Source organism: Aotus nancymaae, unplaced genomic scaffold (assembly GCF_030222135.1).
Source record: "Aotus nancymaae isolate 86718 unplaced genomic scaffold, 86718_ANA_hifiasm-v0.15.2.pri h1tg000028l, whole genome shotgun sequence".
NCBI lineage: Eukaryota > Metazoa > Chordata > Mammalia > Primates > Aotidae > Aotus > Aotus nancymaae.
Window position 1 is genome coordinate 29,727,483 of NW_026988441.1, and position 21,546 is coordinate 29,749,028.

At 50.1% G+C, this 21,546-nt stretch overlaps 1 protein-coding gene across 3 annotated transcripts; it reads right to left on the reverse strand.

Moving 5' to 3' along the window:
• Window positions 1–1,475: 1,475 nt before the first annotated feature.
• On the reverse strand, window positions 1,476–18,892 carry CYP4F23 (cytochrome P450 family 4 subfamily F member 23). Of its 3 annotated transcripts, XM_064381719.1 has the most exons (14): window positions 18,837–18,892; window positions 18,344–18,436; window positions 17,918–18,116; window positions 12,563–12,707; window positions 10,842–10,895; window positions 10,623–10,750; window positions 9,912–10,033; window positions 8,837–9,107; window positions 8,456–8,522; window positions 8,135–8,264; window positions 2,943–3,076; window positions 2,782–2,846; window positions 2,530–2,612; window positions 1,476–2,188 (listed from the first exon to the last, which is right to left on the reverse strand). In XM_064381719.1, exons 3-14 carry the CDS (start codon window positions 18,113–18,115, stop codon window positions 2,011–2,013), a joined length of 1,575 nt encoding a protein of 524 aa, XP_064237789.1. In that variant the 5' UTR covers window position 18,116; window positions 18,344–18,436; window positions 18,837–18,892; the 3' UTR covers window positions 1,476–2,010. The 3 variants fall into 3 exon arrangements, with proteins under 3 accessions (XP_064237789.1, XP_064237790.1, XP_012313173.2); XM_064381720.1 differs by lacking the exon at window positions 10,842–10,895; XM_012457750.3 differs by lacking the exon at window positions 18,344–18,436 and having other exon boundaries at window positions 18,837–18,888.
• Window positions 18,893–21,546: the final 2,654 nt, after the last annotated feature.

Consider the following 21,546-nt stretch of genomic DNA (forward strand, 5'->3'; position numbering starts at 1 on the left):
ACCCCATCTCTACTAAAAATACAAAAATTAGCCGGGTATGGCGGTGCATGCCTGTCATCCCAGCTACTCAAGAGGCTGAGGCAGGAGAATCGCTTGAACCTGGGAGGTGGAGGTTGCAATGAACCAAGATCATGCCACTGCACTCCAGCCTGGGTGCCAGAGTGAGACTCCGTCTCAAAAAAAAAAAGAAAGAAAGAAACTGGCTCCTCATCAGGGTAATGCATGCTGGGCTGAATACCTAGGTGCTGGATTGATAGGTGCAGCAAACCACCATGGCACACATTTACCTATGTAACAAACCTGCACGTCCTGCACATGTATCCCAGAACTTAAAATAAAATGGGCCAGGCAAGGTGTCTCATGCCTGTAATCCCAGCACTTTGGTAGGCCAAGGTGGGCAGATCATGAGGTCAGGAGATTGAGACCATCCTGGCCAACACAGTGAAACCCCGTCTCTACTAAAAATACAAAAATTAGCTGGGCATGGTGGTGCATGCAGAGCATGTAATCCTAGCAACTTGGGAGGCTGAGGCAGGAGAATAGCTTGAACCAGGAAGTCAGAGGTTGCAGTGAGCCGAGATCGCACCACTGCACTTCGACTCAAAAAAAAAAAAAAAAAAGAAAGAAAAAGATAAGAAAAGACAGTGAAAAATCACACAAACGCCACTCAAATAAAAATAGAAACCTAGAGATAAAATGACATAAATTATACCTTCTCTCTGAAGGCACTTCTCAAATCAGGAAAATGTGAAACTCTGTTTTAATGGTTTTGTGATTGCAGGGGAAAAAACCAAAAACTCTAAGCCTAGGAATGACACAAAAAGGGAAAATGGTAAAAAGCCCCTCAAAAGACTATATCTCTCAGAGTGAGAAGAAAATAAAGCAAAACAGTCTGCAAGTAGGATTTCAGCTTAAATTATACTGCCTGGGAGACCTTGTCCAGCACGAGCCTACAGCGTCATTAAGCATAAACCTCAACCAGCAGTCCTCCAAAGACTCCTCCCTAGAGAAAGCTGACTTCTTCTGGTCAGGTGCTGTGGCTTACGCCTATAATCCAGCACTTTCAGAGGCTGAGGTGGGCTGATCACTTGAGGTTGGGGGTTCGAGACCAGCCTGGCCATCGTGGCGAAACCCTGTCTCCACTAAAAATACAAAAATTAGCCGGGTGTGGTGGCGAGCAGCTGTAATCCCAGCTACTTGAGAGGCTGAGGCAGAGGAATTGCTTGAACCCGGGAGGTGGAGTTTGCATTGAGCCAAGATCATGCCACTGCACTCCAGTCTGAGTGACAGAGTGAGACTCTGGGGAGAGAGAGAGAGAGAGAGCTGCCTTCTTTAAATCCTATGAATATTATTTCAAATATGCAAATATGTCATCCAATACCAGGTAAAGATAACCAAACACTGACTTCATGACAAAAATGACAGGTGTCATAATAGATACAGATACACTCAATGATCGACACACTTAAGACAACCAGGCTTAGTATTGTTTAATAAGCACAGTCATTTAAGAACTATGAAAACCATGAAGAACCCTAAGGTGAGAGAAAAAAAAAAAACTGGGTGTATCAGGAGATGAGAACTGAGGTCAGGGTGGTGGGAGTGTAGTGCCACTCTGGTTTTCCTCGGTGACTCAGAGCCTCAAACCTGCCCCTTAGGTGCCGCCTCAGCCCTGGTCCCTCTCCTGCTCTAACACCCACCATGGCTCCCTATGGCCCACAGGATAAAGTCCAGACCTGGGCTCTAGGAGAACCCACCCTCAGCACGGCGGGCGGGGGGGGGGGGTGGGGGGGCGCGCACTGTGCTCACCCAGAGAGGCTGTCACGGTCTTAGCTCAGAGACACCTCCCGGCCTCCTCCCAGCCAGGCCCTGGATCCCTACAGTCCTCCAGCGCCTCCTGCTGGCTGTCCGTGGGACTCAGGCACAGAGGACAGCACAGATGTATTCCCAGGAATCTGCAAAGGTACGTGAGGATCCGTCCGGGTGGCTCCGAGACCCGACAGTGGTGGGTCACTGCAGGTCCGCGCTCAGGGGCTCCACCCGTAGCCAAAGTCCATTCTCTGCGCGAAGGACCAGCTCCAACTTCCTGCGGGGCTCCGCGTGGTCCGGCAGGACGCGGAAGTGCAGCAGCGTGAGCGCCAGGACCACCTTCATCTCAGCCATGCCAAACGCCTGCCCGATGCAGTTCCTGGTGTAGAAGGTGGGGACTCTGACTGTGCCCAGGACCCCTATCCCAGCCTCGTAGCGCTGGGAACCTGGCCTGGGACTCCCAACCCCACCCAGATCCGATTGAGGGCCAGAGAGAGGGACCCCATGCCTGGGACCCCCATGTGGGCTTGCATATCCCCCGAGCTTGGCCTAGACCAGCAGAGGTAGGAGTGGCGAAGTCTGAGAACACACACCCCTCTTTTTCTGGGATCTTATTCAAACCCTAGACCCCCTGAAACACATGAACCGACAACTCAGACCTTGCCACCACCTGCAGCACCCCCCCATCCCATGCCCACCTCGGAAGCCCCTCAGCCTCACCTGTTCCCTGCGGAGAAGGGAATAAAAGCCAGAGGTGACCTCTTCTGGGGGTTTTCTGGGTTGAAGCGAAAGGGGTCATAGACCTGGGGGGTGGGGCAAGTTAGGGCTGTTGGGTGGGGGTCTCTCAGGACACCCAGCCACCCTCATAGAAGACAGATGTAGGTGGAGTAGGTGGGTGGTATCTGTTTCCCAGGCACAAGATCCCTCCCTGATCAGGCCCCAGGGATGGAGAAAGGGGGAGGGGGGTAGCACCTCAGGGTCCGGCCAAACTGAGGGGTTGTGATGGACCCCAGTGATGCTGATGCAGCAGACGTTCCCTGTTGGGGAGGAGGTGCAGTCAGGACAAGATCCCTGCCACACAATGGGACCCCTGCCCTGCCCAAGGCCCTCCCCCACTGCCCAACGGTGGGCACCTTTGGGGAGGACCCGGCCATCTGGGAGCACCACGTCCTGGATGCAGCGGCGGGAGATCATGGGGACTGGGGGATGCAGCCGCAGGCTCTCCTTCAGGCACATGGTCAGGAAGGGCAGCTGGGCCAGGTCGTCCCTAAGGAAACACCCAACAATTATCCAGGGAGCAAACACATCCCGCCTGCTGTTCAGAGAGACCCTCACACCAACTTATAACCCCTCAGTGGATTCACCTTGCCCACTGTCTGAAAAGAGCCCATTTATCAAGACGGGGGTCTTTTCAGGAAAGAGCTGTTTTAAGTTTTGTCTCAGAGTCAAACCAGGAGCTGAATTCCTTCCCAAAGTTAGTTCAGCCTATGCCCAGGAATGAACAAGGACAGCTTAAAGGTTAGAAGCAAGATAGAGTCCACTGGGCACGGTGGCTCACGCCTGTAATCCCAGCACTTTGGGAGGCTGAGGTGCGCAGATCACCTGAGGTCAGGAGTTCAAGACCAGCCTGACCAACATGGAGAAACCCCATCTCTACTAAAAATACAAATTCAGCTGGGCGTGGTGATGCATGCCTGTAATCTTAGCTAATTGGGAGGCTGAGGCAGGAGAATTGCTTAAACCTGGGAGGCCAAAGTTGTGGTGAACTGAGATCACACCATCGCACTCCAGCCTGGGCAACAAGAGCAAATAATCCGTCTCAAAAGAGGGAGAGAGAGAGAGAGAGAGAGAGATTAGGTCTGATCTATTTCACTGTCATGATTTCCTCAGTTATGATTTTCACAAAGGTGGTTCCAACCTCCCTCTGACCCTAAATCCAATAACAAAATGAATTCCAAAGAATCCAGGATTTACACATGAGAGAAGTCACTAAAGTATGAGAAGAAAACTTGCTATAGCATTTTTAGAAGCATTTATAAGCAAAACACAGCACATAAAGGGTCTCCTTAAAAATGCTAACCTATATGCATTAAAAAATGTTTAAAATTATATGAGGCCGGGTGCTATGGCTTACGCCTATAACTCTAGCACTTTGGAAGGCCAAGGCAGCTTGATTACCTGAGGCCAGGAGTTGGAGACCAGCCTGGCCAACATAGCAAAACCCCATGTCTACTAAAAATACAAAAAAAAAAAAAATTAGCAGGGTGTGGTGGCACATGCCTCTAATCCCAGCTACTCAAGAGGCTGAGACACAAGAATCAATTGAACCTGGGAGGCGGAGGTTGCAGTGAGCAGAGATTGCACCACTCTACTCCAGCCTAGGTGACAGAGCAAGACTCTGTCTCAAGATAAATAAATAAATAAATAAGATTATAAAGTTGTTTCAATAAGATCCTCTCCACACTCTAGAATGAGATGACTTAATATTATAAAGGTGTCATTTCTTTCTAAATTAATCAAAATATTCAAAGCAATTCAATAAAAATCTAGTTTTTTATTTTTAGAAACTTAACAATCTTATTCTAATTGGAAGAAATAAATTTCATCAGAAGCTAGATCAATTTAAAAATAAAAGATCCAGAGCCTGGCTCATGCCTGTGATCCCAGCACCTTGGGAGGGTGACGTGGGCAGATTACCTGAGGCCGGGAGTTCAAGACCAGCCTGACCAACATGGAGAAACCCCATCTCTACTAAAAATACAGAATTAGCCAAGCTTGGTGGTGCATGCCTGTAATCCCAGCTACTCGGGAGGCTGAGGCAGGAGAATCGCTTGAACCCGGGAAGCGGAGGTTGTGATGAGTCGAGATCAAACCACTGCACTCCAGCCTGGGCAACTAGAGCAAAACTCCATCTCTAAATAAATAAATAAATAAATAAATAAAATAAAAGATCCACCAGACATGGTGGTGTGTGCCTGTGGTCCCAGCTACTCAGGAGGCTGAGGTGTGAGGATCCCTTGTGCCCGGGAGTTCAAGGCTGCAGAGAGTTATGATCATGTCAATGCACTCCAGTCCGGGCCATAAAGTGAGAGCCCATCTCTTTAAAAAATACCAAGTAAAAATAAAAGCTTGAAGAAGATAAATCAAATCTACCAGATATTATGATCTATTACAAAGGTATAGCAATAAAAATAAAACAAAATACTTTTTAAAAGATAAATGAGCTGGGCATGGTGGCTCACGCCTGTAATCCCAAGACTGTAGGAGGCTGAGGCAGGCAGATTGCTTGCCCAGGAGTTTAAAACCCGCCTGGGCAAAATAGTGAGACCTTGTCTCTACTAAAAATACAAAAAATTAGCCGGGCGTGGTGGCATGCACCTGTAGTCCCAGCTACTCAGGAGGCTGAGACAGGGGAATCGCTTGAATCTGGGAGACGGAGGTTGCAGTGAGCTGAGATCATGCCACTGTACTCCAGCCTGGCGAAAGAGCAAGACTCCGTCTCAAAAAAAAAAAAAAAAAAGTTAAAAGAAGATAACAAAATAGACATTTTTGTGACTTAGGAGTAAGAATTCTTAAAACCTCAAAAGCACAAAGTGGAAAATCAAAAAGGAAAAAGATAAATACACATGAAAATTAAGGGTTTTGTGTGGTAAAGAACACCATGGACCAAATGAACATTCAGATTCAAAGATGTATACAATATCTAGAATACAAGGAATTCCTGCAAAATAACAAGAGAATGAACAGGTGATCCAAGAGAAAAGAAGACAAAGAATATGATCTAAGAAGTCATAGATGCTCAAATACACGAGATTTAATCCATTTATGCCTGAGGTTGCAATTTTTTGAATTTTGAAAATCAGACCTTGGCAATGACCTGGAGCAGTAGGATATGAATAACTACTACATGCTTAGCGTTCCAATAATGGAACACTAGGCATAAATGGGACAATAAGAAGAGGTGCTCAGGCTAGACGGTAGGCCAAAGCAGACAGATCACCTGAGATCAGGAGTTTGAGACCAGCCTGGCCAACATAGTGAAACCCTGTCTCTACTGAAAATAGAAAAAATTGTCAGGCGCGGTGGCTCATGCCTGTAATCCCACCACTTTGGGAGGCCAAGGTGGATGGATCACGAGGTCAGGAGTTTGAGACTAGCCTGGGCAATATGGTGAAACCCCATCTCTACTAAAAATACAAAAAGTTAGGCAGGTGTCTGCAATCCCAGCTACTGGGGAGGCTGAGGAAGGAGAATTGCTTGAACCCAGGAAGCAAAGGTAGCAGTGAACTGAGATGACGCCACTGCACCCCAGCCTGGGAAGCAGAGCAAGACTCCATCTCAAAAAAGTAAAAAATAAAAAATAATTAAGTGAAACAGAATACAGTCCAATAAATAAATTCAAATATATACATAAATTTCGCTTATTGCAAATCTGCTATTATTTAAACTGATAAGACAAGTATGAAATATTCATTAAATTCTGTTGGGACAACTGGGCATTTGGAGGAAAATGAATAGACTTCTACATCAATTCTCATACCAACATATATTTCATAGACATAAAAGTAATTAATATTTTTAAACTAAAATATTAAATAAATAAAATATTTTTAAAATAAACCCATTAGAGTAAAACAAACAAGAGTTTTACATTTTAATTTTAGATTATTAAAGCATTTCCCAAGCATAATTTTAAAAAACAAAAACATGGCTGGGCGCAGTGGCTCACGCCTGTAATCCCAACACTTTGGGAGGCTGAGGTGGGTGGCTCACCTGAGGTCAGGAGTTCAAGACCAGGCTAGCCAACATGGCAAAACCCCGTCTCTACTAAAAATAAGAAAATTAGCTGGGTATAGTGGTGAGGATACAGTTGTGTAATCCCAGCTACTCAGGAGGGTGAGTATTGCTTGAACCTGGGAGGCAGCGAATCGCTTGAACCCGGGAGGCAGAGGTTGCGTAGAGCCAAGAGCATGCCACAGCAATCCAGCCTGAGTGATATAGCAAGACTCTGACTCAAAATAAAAATTTAAATTTAAATTTAAAAATGGCATCTATAGAGGAAAGAATTTCACTACAAATGAACCAAAGCCAACAATTAATTCAAAAACAATCTGAGGAAGAACTTTGCAAAACAGAAAAAAATGAACTAGTTTTCTTAATATGTAAACAGTGCTTATAAATCAATAAGAGAAAAAAACTACAAAAACCCAAACTAGAAAGAACAAATTATGGAAACTCATACTTCACAGAATAAGAAATACACATGGCTGGCCAATAAGTGAAACCAATGCTCAACTTACCCATGCTTAAAGTGATGTTCATTAAAGTATTATGTTGCGTCTATCAGATTGGCAAATGTTTCAAAGTTTCATAATGTACACTTTAAGGGAGGATGTGAGGAAATTGGCATTCTCAAAATGTGTGTGTAGGAGTGGATTTTCAGAGCTATTGAATTGTAAATCTCAAACGGTCTTGGGTTCACCAACTGCACTTCTCGGAATTTGTCCTGCCAATCTGCTCTACAGATGTAAGCGATGGTCAGTGTACATGGGTGCCCACTCTATCATGTCAGTTATAGCAAAAGCCTGGAAAGCACACAAATGTCCATCAATGGAGGAATGTTTTGATGAATTACGGTACATCCATACGATAGAACACTATGCAGCTATCAAAACGGAGGAAACAAAGTTCTACCACACACTGGAGAGTTAACCAGTGCAGAGATGCTAAAAGGCAATTTGGCAATATCTATTTGAATTGAGTGGGTTTAGCCGGGTGCTGTGGCTCATGCCTGTAATTCCAGCATTTTGGGAGGCCGAGGCAGACAAATCCCCTGAGATCAGGAATTCGAGACCAGCCTGGTCAACATGGTAAAACCCCATCGCTACTAAAATCACAAAAAATAGCTGGGCATGGTGGCAGACGCCTGTAATCCCAGCTACTTGGGAGGTTGAGGCAGGAGAATCGCTTGAACCCAGGAGGTGGAGGTTGCAGTGAGCCGAGATCGTACCACTGTACTCCAGCCTGGGTGACAGAATAAGTCTCCAAGAAAGAAAGAAAGAGTGGGGGGAGGGAGAGAGGGAGGGAAGGAGGGAGGAAAGGAGGGAGAATTGAATGGGTTTAATTGTAACAGATAATAAAGGCAAAAATCCTGCAACCTTTCCATTGCTCCAGGCTGAGTACCAGGCCCTGTTTCTGGGCTCTGCACCTATTCCCACTAGGCAGTAATAGCAGAATCAGCAATAAGACTTTCTCCCTTTCCCACCTGAAGAACTAAACCAATGAGAGGGACTCAGGAACAGGACATGAGGACCTGCACACTTACCATTCAATCTCTTTAAGATCACGGCCCTTCAGGAGCTCTTGCACCTCCTGTCGGCAGCGTTCCTGATATTCCGGGTGCTTTGCGAGGTTGTACAGGACCCAGGAGAGACCACTGGCTGTGGTGTCATGCCCTGAGGGGCAGCCAGGTAAGCTTGGGTCTCTGGGCTGCTTCAGCACCAGAGGGTGGACAGCACCCATGCATTGAGGCCATCAGGAGGAAGCAGGGAAGGAAGGTGGGATGGAGTGATCCAGGGTCCACCCACCACATCCCTGGAATGGAGAGACTCCTACCCCTAGTGACATCACACACTGGGACCCTCACCCCCAAACATGAAGGTGTCAGCCTCCGCTCTTATATCCTCATTTGACAACTCCTTTCCATTTTCATCCTGGAGACAAAACAAGACCCCTAAATTGCACCAGCGATGAAGGCACCTGAGTCTAACCTAAAACAGTCCATGATGATCCTTATCATCACCAGACCTGCCTAGCAGGACTCTTTCCTAGTCTCCTGCCTCCTGTTTGCTCCTGCTAAGATGTCTTCCACAGAGTCACCTCTAAAATGTATCTGGCTTGTTCCTTCTTTCCTGGAGCACCTTCCATGGCTCCCCAGTGCCCTCTGGATCAAGTCCAAGGGCATGGATCTGATATTTGACATCAAGATCTATTCTACTTCTGAAATTCAGATCCCAGAGCAGCCCACCTTGGCCAGCAAGAGCACATCAATGAAGTCCAAAGTCCTGGACTTGGCCTTGGCCTGCAGGAAGTCATCAACACCCTGGCTAGTGAGAGTGCGGCGACGCTCCTGGATGATGGCATCTGTGAAGTTGTGCACTATGTCACAGGTCCTGCGGAAGCGTCGCCCATCGGGAGTGAGGAAGTACAAGAAGTCCGAGTACAGGAAGATCTGCCTGTGCCGTTTCACGACGAGAGCACTGAGCTCCAAGATGGCAGCAATATATTCACTGGGTTTCCTGCAGGGTCAGGCCAGGGCCAGGCCAGAGAGAAGCAGCAGCTTCTAAACACACATGAAAACCTGGGAGCACCTAACAGCCAGAATCCCAGGACCTCATTCCATGCATAAAAGGGTGCCCTGCAAGCACACTTCGCTCTCTGCCTCCCGCTCTCTGTGAGCCACCTCCCGCCTTCCACTCTCTGTGAGCCGCCTCCTGCCTCCAGCTCTCTGTGAGCTGCCTCTTGCCTCCGGTCCCCAGGTCACAGTTTGGGCATCATGGGCATCTCCCCCTTTCTTACTCAACATCTGCTCCTGCCTATTCTCCTTGGTTTCTCGAAAATCTGCCCCATTTCCTCCACCAAGCTCAGACCCTTCCTCTCCATGCTCTCCCTGCTTCCTGCGTCTACATAACATTCAATCTTCCACAGAGTCAAATGTCCAAGCTCAGCACTGACCATGACCCTCATCTTCTCAAACACCTCCCATGGCTTCCTGGGAACCTTGGATAAAGTCCATACCCCTTTGCACAGCTTTTCAATGTCCTTAAATTGTTGCTACTGCTAACCCTTCCAATCTCATTTCCAAGGTGTCTCCTTGATGGCTATTGTATATGATCTGCTCATCCTAGCCTCCTTGCCTTTCCCCAAACAGTTCTACCTACCTGAAGAACTGCTCTTTCTCTCTCCCCTTCCCTGTACTTCCATGCCAACTTCTGACTCATTTTCTCTAAGAAGGCACTTCCAGATGCCCTGATCAGTCTTGTCTCCCCAACCTACTCCCGTGGGTTCATGGCCAAGATCCCAGGTCCTGGGCAAGAACTCACTCCTGACAATTGCTGTCAAAGCCGAAGACGCATTTCTGCAGACTGTCCAAGGTCATGAGGCTGATGTGCTCAAACATGTCCAGACGGGCACTGCCCTCCAAGGCCAGGCGCTGCCACTTGGCCTGGTCAGAGAAGGGGACAGAGCCAGAACTCAGCCCTGGCTCCCTGAGTCCCTCCCTGTCCCCAACCACCAGGATGGACTCCCCCAGAACCAACTCCTGGTCCTCTTCCCCAGGTACCCATCCCCAAGGAGGATCAAGCTTGGGTGGGACAGAACCTGCTACTATTAGAAGATGAAGACCCTAAGGTTGGGGATCAGGTGACCTGAGTTCAAGTTCCAGCTCTGCTCCTATGCTCTATGTACCCTTGGTCAACCCACTGCCCTCTTTAGGTGCCCCCTGTCAAATCTTCAGTAACAGCTAAGACGATCTGCTTTGGGCTGGGTGTGGTGGCTCACAGCTGTAATCCCAGCACTTTGGGAGGCCAAGGTGGGTGGATCACGAGGTCAGGAGATGGAGACCATCCTGGCCAAAATGGTGATACCCCGTCTGTAAAATTATCCCCATATTACAGATGACGAAACCAAGGCCTGGGGAGGAAAAGCAACCGCACCAAAGCCACCCAGCAGAGCCAGCATTTCAGACCAGATCTGTCTGAGGTCACTTCTCCTTTCCCAAGGCCCCAGCTGGGACCCGAGTTTGTGGAACTCACGTGCATGATGTTCGCGCTCTTGTTGAAAATCTTCACATAGGGCTTCAGGATGTCGAAGTGGAAGGCAGGTGTGAGCAGGCGGCGCTGGCGTCTCCAATTATCACCACCCTTCAGCAGGAGCCCAGTCCCTAGTAGAGACAGCCAAGGGCCATGGGTAAGGGCAGGACCTTCCCTTGGCCCCAAAAGGCTGTCCCCAGCCCCATTCCTCCAGTTACTCACCCAGCCAAGGCTTCAGGAAGCCATAGAAAGTCATATCCTTGGGTGCAACTTCAGCTGACATGAACAAGGACCATCAGGGGTCATGGGGGGGGGGGGGACTTCAAGTGTAGGGGGAGGCTCCCAGCCAGGAGTTTGCACTTCTACCCTCCAAGCCCAGCATAGCAGAAAGAGGGTCAAGGGCAGAGGAAGAAGGGAGGATTGGGGAGGAGAGTGAGGACCAGACCAGGCTGCAGCAGTGCAGAACAGTGGCATAGCCCAACATGGCACAGCATACCTTGACATAGCTCCTACATGTTCTGCAACACCTGGGCATAGCTCAACACTCTACAAAATGCCTTTCCAAGGACCTAGAACACCCTGTCTGCCCCAGTCCTCTCTGACACCTTCTGACATGGACCCGAGACATGTGGCATAGCCTGAGATGAGTTAATGTGTTCTCACATGGCCACTATCTATGTGACCTGTCCTGACATGCCATGCCCAGATGTGAGAGAGTCTGAAATGACTTCACATGCCCCAGAGATGGGCGGACCCCAGATAGGATTTAAATCTGGTCCTGTTAGTGTCCCAGATGTCACCTAGGCTTGATGGAGGCTTCCTTGGTATCCTGCCACACTCCACACTGAGCATTAATGAGTGAGACCCTGTCTCAAAAAAATTTTTTTAAAAAGAACTAAGCCAGGCGGGGTGGCTCACTCCTGTAATCCCAGCACTTTGGGAGGCTGAGCTGGGTGGATCCCTTGAGGTCAGGAGTTCGAGACCAGCATGGCCAACATGGTGAAACCCTGTCTCTATTAAAAATACAAAAATTAGCCAGGCGTGGTGGCGGGCACTTGTAGTCCCAACTACTCGGGAGGCTGAGGCAGGAGAATCGCTTGGATGCCGGAGTCAGAGCTTGCAGTGAGCAGAGATAGCACCACCGCATTCCAGTCTGGGTGACAGAGCGAGACTCCGTCTCAAAAAAACAAAAAGAAAAGAAAAGAAAAAACAAAGAACTAAGAGGAAGGCCTTGATATGCTGTGTGACCTTGAGAAGTCATCATGCCTCTCTGAGGCTCAGTTTTCTTACTCAAGAAATGCCGATGTTGCAGGAATGCTGGTAAATGGACATCTGTGACATCTGCCTATCCAGCATCCATCGTCCTCATGCCTTCCCCACTCTCAATCCAAGTAGTTGAGAGGATGTCCACCCCCTGCTCCAGAGTTGAGCATATGACCTTAAACCTATGCAACCAAGCTGCAGTAACTGGATAAGAAATTGGTCCTGTGACCCAGGCCAGGCAATTTAGGAGAATCCTGGAACTTTTACTGGAACTACAGGGAATATTCCACAGGGGTTGAGCTTTCTGGGACTTATCTTTACCAGCATGAGCGTGAAACTATCACAGAGGGATACAGAGCTAAGAGATGAAGACTGGCATTATTTGAAGGACTGGATCCAGCCATGCCTGAAGACCACCCTTCCTGGACTTTACAGTCAATGCATTCTCTTTCTTTGCTTAGACCACACAGGGTTGAGTTTTCTTCACCCACAACTAAAAGAGGCCTCAGCAGCCAGAGAGCGCCAGGGACCTGGCCAGAGTTGCCCAGCAGGTTAGTGGCAGAGCCATGGTCTCCGTTGGATATGCCCATTTTTCTGCTCAGCATGGCCTGTTCAAGGGTTGGAAGGACTGGAAGCAAAGGCAGGGAAGAGGCTGCAGCATAGCCTCCTGAGAGAGATACCTGGAGCCTGGAGCACAGGGGCAATGAACTTAGGGTGGATGAGCCGCACGACAGGGTAGAAGGGCCCAAACCACCAGAGGTGGACATCATGGAAGTAGTGGCTCAGATGCTCCACCAACCGCATGCCATCCTCATTGCTCTGCACCTGGGGATGGACAAGGCTGACACCAGGCCGGCAGGGGACCTCCGATGCTACCACTGCTCATTGCACCCCCCACCCATCACACACACCACCCTTCTCAGCTCTTTCACCTGAAATATTGGTCTCTGCCTGTCTCTTTCTGTGTCTGTGTCTATGTGCTCCTCTGTTCCCTCACTCTCTTCCTCTCTGTGTGTCTTTCTCTAGGTAGATATGTAGACAATGGATGGGTGGATGGATGGACAGATAGATAAATAAGATAGATGGTTGGATGGACTCACAGATAGGATGGGTGGATGCATGCATGGATAGGTAGGTAGATTGATTGATTGATTGATTGGACAGATGGACACACAGATTGAATGGATGGATGGATGGATGGATGGATAGGTCAGTCAGTAGATATACAAACAGATAGATAGATGATTGATAGATAGGATAGGATAGATGGATGGACAGACAGACACACAGATTGGATGGATGGATGGATGGATGGGTAATAGGATAGATGGATGTATGCACAGATATGATAGATGGATGGATAGGTAGGTAGTAGGTAGGTAGGTAAGTAGGTAGGTAGGTAGGTAACAGGATAGATGGATGGGTAGATGGACGGATGCACAGATAAGATGGATGGATGATAGATAGATAGATAGAATAGATAGATGGATGGATGCACAGACAGGATGGATGGACAGACGGACGGACGGACAGACAGAGACAGACAGACAGACAGACAGATAGATATAGATAGATAGATAGATAGATAGATAGATAGATGAGAAAGAGAAAGGTAGGTGATAAATCGATAGATGATAAATAGGATAAATGGACAGATAAGAGGGACAGGTATAGATGAGAGAGATGTATGGAGTGATGGAAACGTAGATGACAGACATGATAAATGATAGAGACGTGCATGTAAGTGTTTCTTTTACTTTCTGTTTGTGTGTCCCTTTCTCTGTGTCTTTCTCTCCCTCTCCCCTCTCCCCCACTCTGTCTCTCACTGTTTCTCTCTCTGTCTCTGTAGGTGTGTGCATCTCTTTTTCTCTATCTGTTTCTCCCAAGTCCAACTCTCCATCTCTCTTTCTCCCTGTCTCTCCCCACCAACACTTTACCATTCACCCCACTTACTGCTTATCCCAAATTCATAACTAATCTCAGCCCATTGAACTTTCTCTCCTAGCGCTAGGCAGGTACTCCCAGCTTTGCAGCAAGCTAGCAGGCAGCAGATGTAGACAAAGCCCCTTCTCCCAAGCCTGGCTGCACCACCCCAGACCAGGCTCAAGGTCTCATCCGCAAAGATAACCCTGAACTGGAGTTCATGGGAGAATGTTCTGTCTCATGCTTTCATCACCCCCATAGCTGTGCCCAGGCTGAAGCCAGCTGCAAAAGACTGAAGGAGATGCCCAGAAGAGATCCAGAAGGAAGTGGAAGAAAATGGGTAGAAGCCAGTCAGGAAACAAAAGCAGAGGTAGCAGGTCAGTGGGAGAGAAGGGACTGGGGAATAAAAAGGCACTGTCTTAGTGTGAGCGCTTTAGAAGCAAAACTTGAATTGCAGATACCAGTAAAGAGGAAAATGAGACCCAGACAGCTCTTTTTTTTGTTTGTTTTAGACAGAGTTTTGCTCTTGTTGCCCAGGCTGGAGTACAGTGGCGCCATCTTGGCTCACTACAACCTCTACCTCCCAGGTTCAAGCAATGCCCCTGCCTCAGCCTCCTGAGTAGCTGGGATTACAGGTGTGCATCACCACACCCAGCTAATTTTGTATTTTTAATAGAGATGGGGTTTCGCCATGTTGGTCAGGCTGGTCTCCAACTCCTGACCTCAGGTGATCCACTACCTTGACCTCCCAAAGTGCTGGGATTACAGGTGTGAGTCACCGCCCCCTGCTGACCCAGCCACCTCTTAAAGTGCTATGTATAGATGGCCACCAGTGGAGCCACGTTCCTCAAGACCTGCTGTGTGCGGTCCGCATGGTAGAGGCCACCTCCCCAGGAAGAGCCACTGCAGGTGCCCCCTGCAGGTTCTCGAGGTGGAACATCCTCTGCAGTGAATAGCATAGCCCAATTCTGCGAGGATGGAGGGAATCTCTGCTTCCTCCTGTTCTTTCTCTCTCTGCCCATTTCCAAGTTCTAAGGGTGTCTCCCAGGGCAGAGACAGAAGACCAACTCTCTGCCCACAGAGAGATTAATCTTCACTTGGGAAGATGGATTTTCTCTTCCAAGGAGTGGTTCCAGCCCCAGGAGCAGCCACAGATTATAAAAGGTATCTTAGCACAGGCAAACCCCTAGAATTTCCTGTACACCAGTACCAGCCTAGAGACTACGTCCTCATCAAAGAATGGAAAGAAGAAAAAGCCTGAGCCAGCCTAGGGATGAAGCAGGAGGTCTTCATGGAGGGGGTTTGTGGGCAGCAATGTGGCCTCAGGACATGTCCCCAGGGCTGGTCCCCACATCCTTTCATATCCTGGCTGGGCCTCACAGGCTCCAGTTCCTCCCACGAAGAAGCGTCTGCACACTGGGAACTTTCCATTCTCAGCAACCCCCAGGGGAGTTGGTGTGACTCTAACTGTCCATCAGTGAGGAGCTTCTGCACACCAGGCTCTGCGCTAGTGCGTCCTGTGCACCCTCCCACTGCACCCATGGACACGCCCATCAATCCCGCCATTTACAAATGAGCAGCCTGAGGTTGCATCACTCAAAGGAAAGGAGGAGATGGGTTGGATCCAGAAGAGATGTCCTCTCCTCTCTGGTACCTCAGAATGCCCCATCTATGCCTCAACCCCAGGTGCTGTAACCAGGTGCACATAAGTCATTTTCACCTTTGTGAGTCTTGCTCTGTTGCCCAGGCTGGAGTGCAATAGCACAATCTCGGCTCACTGCAACCTCTACCTCCTGAGTTCAAGCAATTCTCTGCCTCAGCCTTCTATGGCATGATGGCTACCGGGAGTACCCTTCCTGCAGCCCAGGAAGTAAAAATTGCATTGCTGAAAGATCCTTTGTCTCAGTGCTGATTTTTCTTTGCAGCACCGAGCATCTATTTCCAACACTCCACCTCCCCGTTTCAAGTGATTCTCCTGCTTCAGCCTCTCAAGTAGCTGGGATTACAGGCGCCCACCACCATGCCCGGCTAATTTTTGTATTTGTAGTAGAGACGGGGTTTCACCATCTTGGCCAGGCTGGTCTTGAACTCCTGACCTCATGATCCACCCACCTCGGCCTCCCAAAGTGCTGGATTACAGGAGTGAGCCACCGCGTTCAACCGCTTCCTGAATCTTTGAACAACCTGAGGTGAGGATCCAAGGCATTTGATGAGATTAGCCCAGAGAGAAGGGAAAGTGACTTGGCCAAGGTCACATAGCAGGAAGATCTGGAAGAGCTCCAGCTCCGCCAAAACCAGACTCTACAGCCAAGTCCTCGGGGAGGGAGGCAGAACCGCAGTATATTTATAATAAACATTCTCACTGCCTCCAGGGCAACATAGCGAGACCCTGTGTCTATAAAAAATGAAAAATAAAGAGAGAACATGGGCAACTGAGAACATCCAAGGCAAAGGTCTTCCAAATGGCCAGGAAGGAAAGCCCAATTGGCAAGAAACCAGCCCATGAGCAAAGAATAGGAACTAAGCCAAGGAAGAACTGGCGGAAGCTGCTGGACTGGGGTGTAGAGAGAACTGGAAGTCCCAACAGGGCGTAAGATGAGAAGCAGTGGGCCTGGCGCGGTGGCTCACGCCTGTAATCCCAGCACTTTGGGACATCAAAGTGGGCAGATCACTTAAGGTCAGGAGTTTGAGACCAGCCTGGCCAACATGGAGAAACCTTGTCTCTACTAAAAATCTAAAAATGAGTCAGGTGTGATAGCGGGTGCCTATAATCCCGGCTACTTGGGAGGCTGAGGTAGGAGAATCCCATGAACCTGGGAGGCAGAGGTTGCAGTGAGCCAAGATCACACCACTGCACTCCAACCTGGGTGGCAGAGTGAGATTCTATCCCCTACCCCCAAAAAAGATAAGAGGTAGTGAACAAAAAAAACTGGAAGGAGGGGGATTGTGGTCAGGGCAGGCAACACTTGAATCAACGGCAGTGAAGGTGGCGCCCTTATGGGTGACGACCAATCCAAGGCACGGTTCTGGCAGTAGAGGGCCAACAGAGCATGGAGGAAAGTCCTCTGGGAGGAGGCTAGGAAGAGGGGCGTGAGGAATCTCCTCCCAGGAAATTTGGCTCTTAGGGCAAAGGCCAGAATGATCCCTTCTGAAAAGAAAAGTAGTCAACTTTTATCCAAGCTGAGCAATGGGGCCCACGGACATATCTTAGGGGTGGAGGGAAATATAAGAAAAAGAAATTGCCTGAGTAGAAGGCGGGAGGGAGAAGCCAGCCACATCTCTCCTCTGGCCCAGCTGTGCCCTGTGGGCGGGGTAGGGAGAAATAGCAAATTCCTAGGGGGAGGCAGCAGCCCAGAGAGGAGTAGACAGCAGCCTGAGGCCCACAGAGACGGGCCAGGCAGAGAGCGGGCTCTGGACTGCGCTCCTGAGGAGGCCTCAAGTCTACTGATGAGGATTGTGGGTTGAGCTAAGTGCAGTGGCTCAGGCCTGTAATCCCAGCATTTTGGGAGGCCGAGATGGGAGGATCGCTTGAGGCCCGGAGTTTGGAACCACTCTGGGCAACACAGTCAGACCACGTCTCTACAAAATATAAAAGCTAGCAGGCCTGGTGGTGCACGCCTCTAGTCCCAGCTACTGGAGAGGCTGAGATGGGAGGATTGGGTGAGCCCAGGAGGTCAAGGCTGCAGTGAGCTATGGTTACACCCCTGCACTCCAGCCTGGGAGACAGACTGAGACCCTGTCGCCAAAAAAAAAAAAAAAAGACAATGGACAGCCAGCCAGGGAGTACCTGCTCTGTGCCGTCCACCCTAGAGCCCCCTAGTAAAAGGAGGATGCATTAATGTGGGGAAGACAGGCAGAAACTTGAGCCAAAGCAGGCTTAGGGTGGGGAAGAGTGAGAAAGAGAAAGACCTGGGGCCATGGCATGGACAGAGAGAGGAGGAATGAATCTGGTTGGGGTGGTAAAGAAAGAGGGGCTCCCCTTGGCCTCCCTCACTTCTCTGATGTCCCAGACCCCAACCTACCCTCAATACCCAGCTCCCTGAGCCACATTCCCATCCCTCTGGAAGTCTATCTATCCTGACACCCCAGACCCATGCTGCTACCACACTCACCAGGCCCAGGTGACCCCAAAACCAGCTGCGTTTAGGAGGCTGCGGGAAACACTGGAGGCGGCGGCAGTTGCTGTAGAAGGCATAGGTCCAGGCCAGGACGCGGGCCAGGAGCCAGGAGACCCCGACCAGCAGCAGGAGCAGCCATGGTGACTCTGCCACCAGCCTGAGGCCCAGCCAGGACAGACTCAGCTGTAACATCCTGCAGGGCAGACGGGATGGAGGGTGAGGTCCTGAGGCCCAGCAAAGAGCCCGGGTAGATTTGGGGACATGGGACAGGGGCAGGGATGGGAGGTGCTGGAGGCAGGGAGAGCTTAGAGATGGGAAAACAAGGGCTGAACGCAGAGAGGGAGACCCAGGACAGCCAGGAGAAGAGGTGGAGAGGGAGGAGAGGAAAGAGGAGAGAGGAGGCCGGGCGCGGTGGCTCACACTTGTAATCCCAGCACTCTGGGAGGCCGAGGTGGGTGGATCACAAGGTCAGGAGTTTGAGACCAGGCTGGCCAACATGGTGAAACCCTGTCTCTATGAAAAAAATACAAAAGTTAGCTGGGTGTGGTGGCAGGCACCTGTAATCCCAACTACTCTGGAGGCTGAGGCAGGAGAATTGCTTAAACCCAGGAGGCAGAGTTTGCAGTGAGCCAAGATCGTGCCACTGCACTCCAGTCTGGGCGACAGAGCTAGACTCTGTCTCAAAAAAAAAAAAAAAAAAAAAAAAGAGGAAGGAGAAAAAGAAGAGAGGGAGGCTGATTAGAGTCCCGGAAGGCCCAGCCCGAATCCCTGGAGGTTGCCAGGGGCTTGGTTTCAGCTACCAGGAAACCATCAACTCCACCAGGGCCAGCTCTCTGGAGCCACCCCAGCCTTGGGCAGAGCCCCTCCCTCTCCCAGACCAGGACCCTCCAGCCCAACACTTCTAGCCTGGCACCTTCTGTCAGGAGCAGCTTGTCCTGCACAACTTCCTCTTCTCTCCTTCTGGGACTTCTTTGTCCCTGGACCCTGACCTAGAGAAGGCTGGGCTGGGCTGGGCTGGGCAAGCAGGGGCAGCCAATCCCCAGAGACCAGAGGCCTGGCTGCCTCCTCCCTGCCTGGGCAGCCAGCCAAAACCTGCAGGGGGCACCAGCTGGGTGCAGGGAGGAACCAACTCAGTGTCACAGTTCAAAGTGCGACCTGGATCTTCAGGGTTCAGTACCTCCTGCTTGAACTTGGGACCAAGGTGACTCTGGACCCCCAAGTTTACAGCTACCCCTCCCCTTCCAAGGCCATGTAAAGCATGAGGTTTGGAATTCAGGTGTCAGGCAAGGAGGACCAGGCAGGCCAAGCCTTGCATCCAAACATCTCCCGCACGTGGGCTGGGAGGACGTCATGCACCATTTCTCGGTGCAGAATTAGGAGACTTCGAGAAGGGAGTCTCTGGCCTCTGACTGCACAACCTGGCAGAAGTTCAAGTCCTATGTCCAGCCAGCCCAAGGCTGGGTTGACACATGACTGCTAGGAGCAGGAACAGAGAATCTAGGCCTCACTGAGGCTTACCCAGGTCAGATTCTGAGGATAAAGAGCAGAACTGGAAGAGTAAGCCAGGAGGCTGCGGTCATTTGTTTTGTTTTGTTAATGCAAAGCAGATTTATTAGCATGCACAGCAATGAGGATTAGGAAACTAGATAAAACAGAACGAAGTCTTCAGCAGCAAGTGGAACTGATCGAGACTCTTGAGTAGCTGACTCTGGGATCACAACAATGGGAAGACTTACTCAGAGTAGAAAGTGGGAGCTGGGCGCGGTGGCCGGGCGCAGTGGCTCACACCGGTAATCCCAGCACTTTGGGAGGCCAAGGCAGGGGTATTGCCTGAACTCAGGCGTTCGAGACCAGCCTGGGCAACACGGTGAAACCTCATCTCTACTAAAAGTACAGAAAATTAGCTGGGCGTGGCGGCATGCACCTGTAGTCCCAGCTATTCAGGAGGCTGAGGCAGGAGAATTGCTTGAACCCGGGAGGCAGAAGTTGCAAGATGCTGCCACTGCACTCCAGCCTGGGTGACAGAGTGAGACTCTCCAAAAAAAAAAAAAAAGAAGGCAGGATGGGAGGCATGGGGGCAAGAGTGAGAGGGGCTGCCTCCTCCCTGCCTGGACAGCTGGCCAAAACCTGCAGGCGGCACCAGCTGAGTGCAAAGAGGGACCGACTCAGTGTCACAGTTTTTGTTTTGTTTTGTTTTGTTAATGCAAAGCAGATTTATTTGCATGCACAGCAATGAGGATTAGGAAACTAGATTAAAAGGAACAAAGTCTTCCCTTTGGGAGGGCAGAGCCAAGGGAGTCTGGGTGGAGTCTTTGTTCTGCCCTGTCCTTGTTCTGACTATGGACAGTGTTGTGTCTCCTGGACTCAGTCTTCCTATCTGGGAAATGAGATGTTGGCCTTCAAGGGGGCACATCCTGTCCAGATTCTGTCCTGAAATCCCCTATTGGGTGTTCTTAGCCCTCAGGCACTAAGTTGAGTGTGAGTGGGGTTTTCTAGTGTTTGTTTGTTTTTGAGACAGAGTCTCACTCTGTCGCCCAGGCTGGAGTACAGTGGCACAATCTCAGCTCACTGCAACCTCTGCCTCCCAGGTTCAAGCGATTTTCCTGCCTCAGCCTCCCAAGAAGCTGGGATTACAGGCACCTGCCATCACGCCTGGCTAACTTTTGTAATTTTCATACAGACGGGGTTTCACCATGTTTACCAGACTGGTCTCGAACTCCTGACCTCATGATCACCCACCTCGGCCTCCCAAAGTGCTGAGATTACAGGTGTGAACCACCAAGCCCAGCCACAAGATGAGAGTAAGTTTGAAGGATGGAGCTGCTGAATGAGAAAATCAGGTTAGGTATTCCTCCTGTAATTGATAGAATACTGGGGAGATGCTCAAAATTTCCTTCCCCCACTAAGGGCTACCTGCATAACCGCGTAGCCCTGCCTGATCCAGCTTCAGGTCCTGGAGCTGCCAGCAAGTTGAGGTGCGAAGATTCTCCTCCTTCTCTACTGGGGTGGATCCACCTGATCCACCCCACAGACAAGCCAGGGGCAAGGCCAGGGTCCCCTGGAGTAGGTGGGAGGCAACAGGGTAGGTGCCCAGCTAGGTCTGGGGAGGGAGGGGAAAAAGAAAAAAACAGAGAAGGGCCATAACTTGCTTCAGCCACACAACGACGTAATTAAACATTAGCACAGGTGAAAATAAATCCTGGCACATAGTAGGACTACTGTGAAGAATTGCTCAGTGTAGAAGGCAGAGGCCTTCTACACTGGGGAAGTCAAGTCCAGGTGTTGCGAGATGAGCTGCTGACAGAGCCCCTCAGAAGCCGGAGTGAGGAAGGAGCTTTTCTCCTCCTCAGCGTAAACTGGCACCAGGTCAGAAGCCTGGAGCTGTAACTGACGCCCAGCAGGGAACGGATGCTGCTTTCGGGGCCTCTGCATCCACACGGGCATTTCCCTGTGCTACTGTGGCGGAAGTTCGCTGGTATCCCGGGCAGTATACGACCGCCACCTTCTGGGGCTTCCACACTGCCTCCAACAGCTGCAAAATTCCCTGTTGGTGGGAAGGGAACAACACTCACTGGGTAGGTGGGGGGGTTGAGGGGAGGGGATGGGGGGACAGTGGGGGGCGG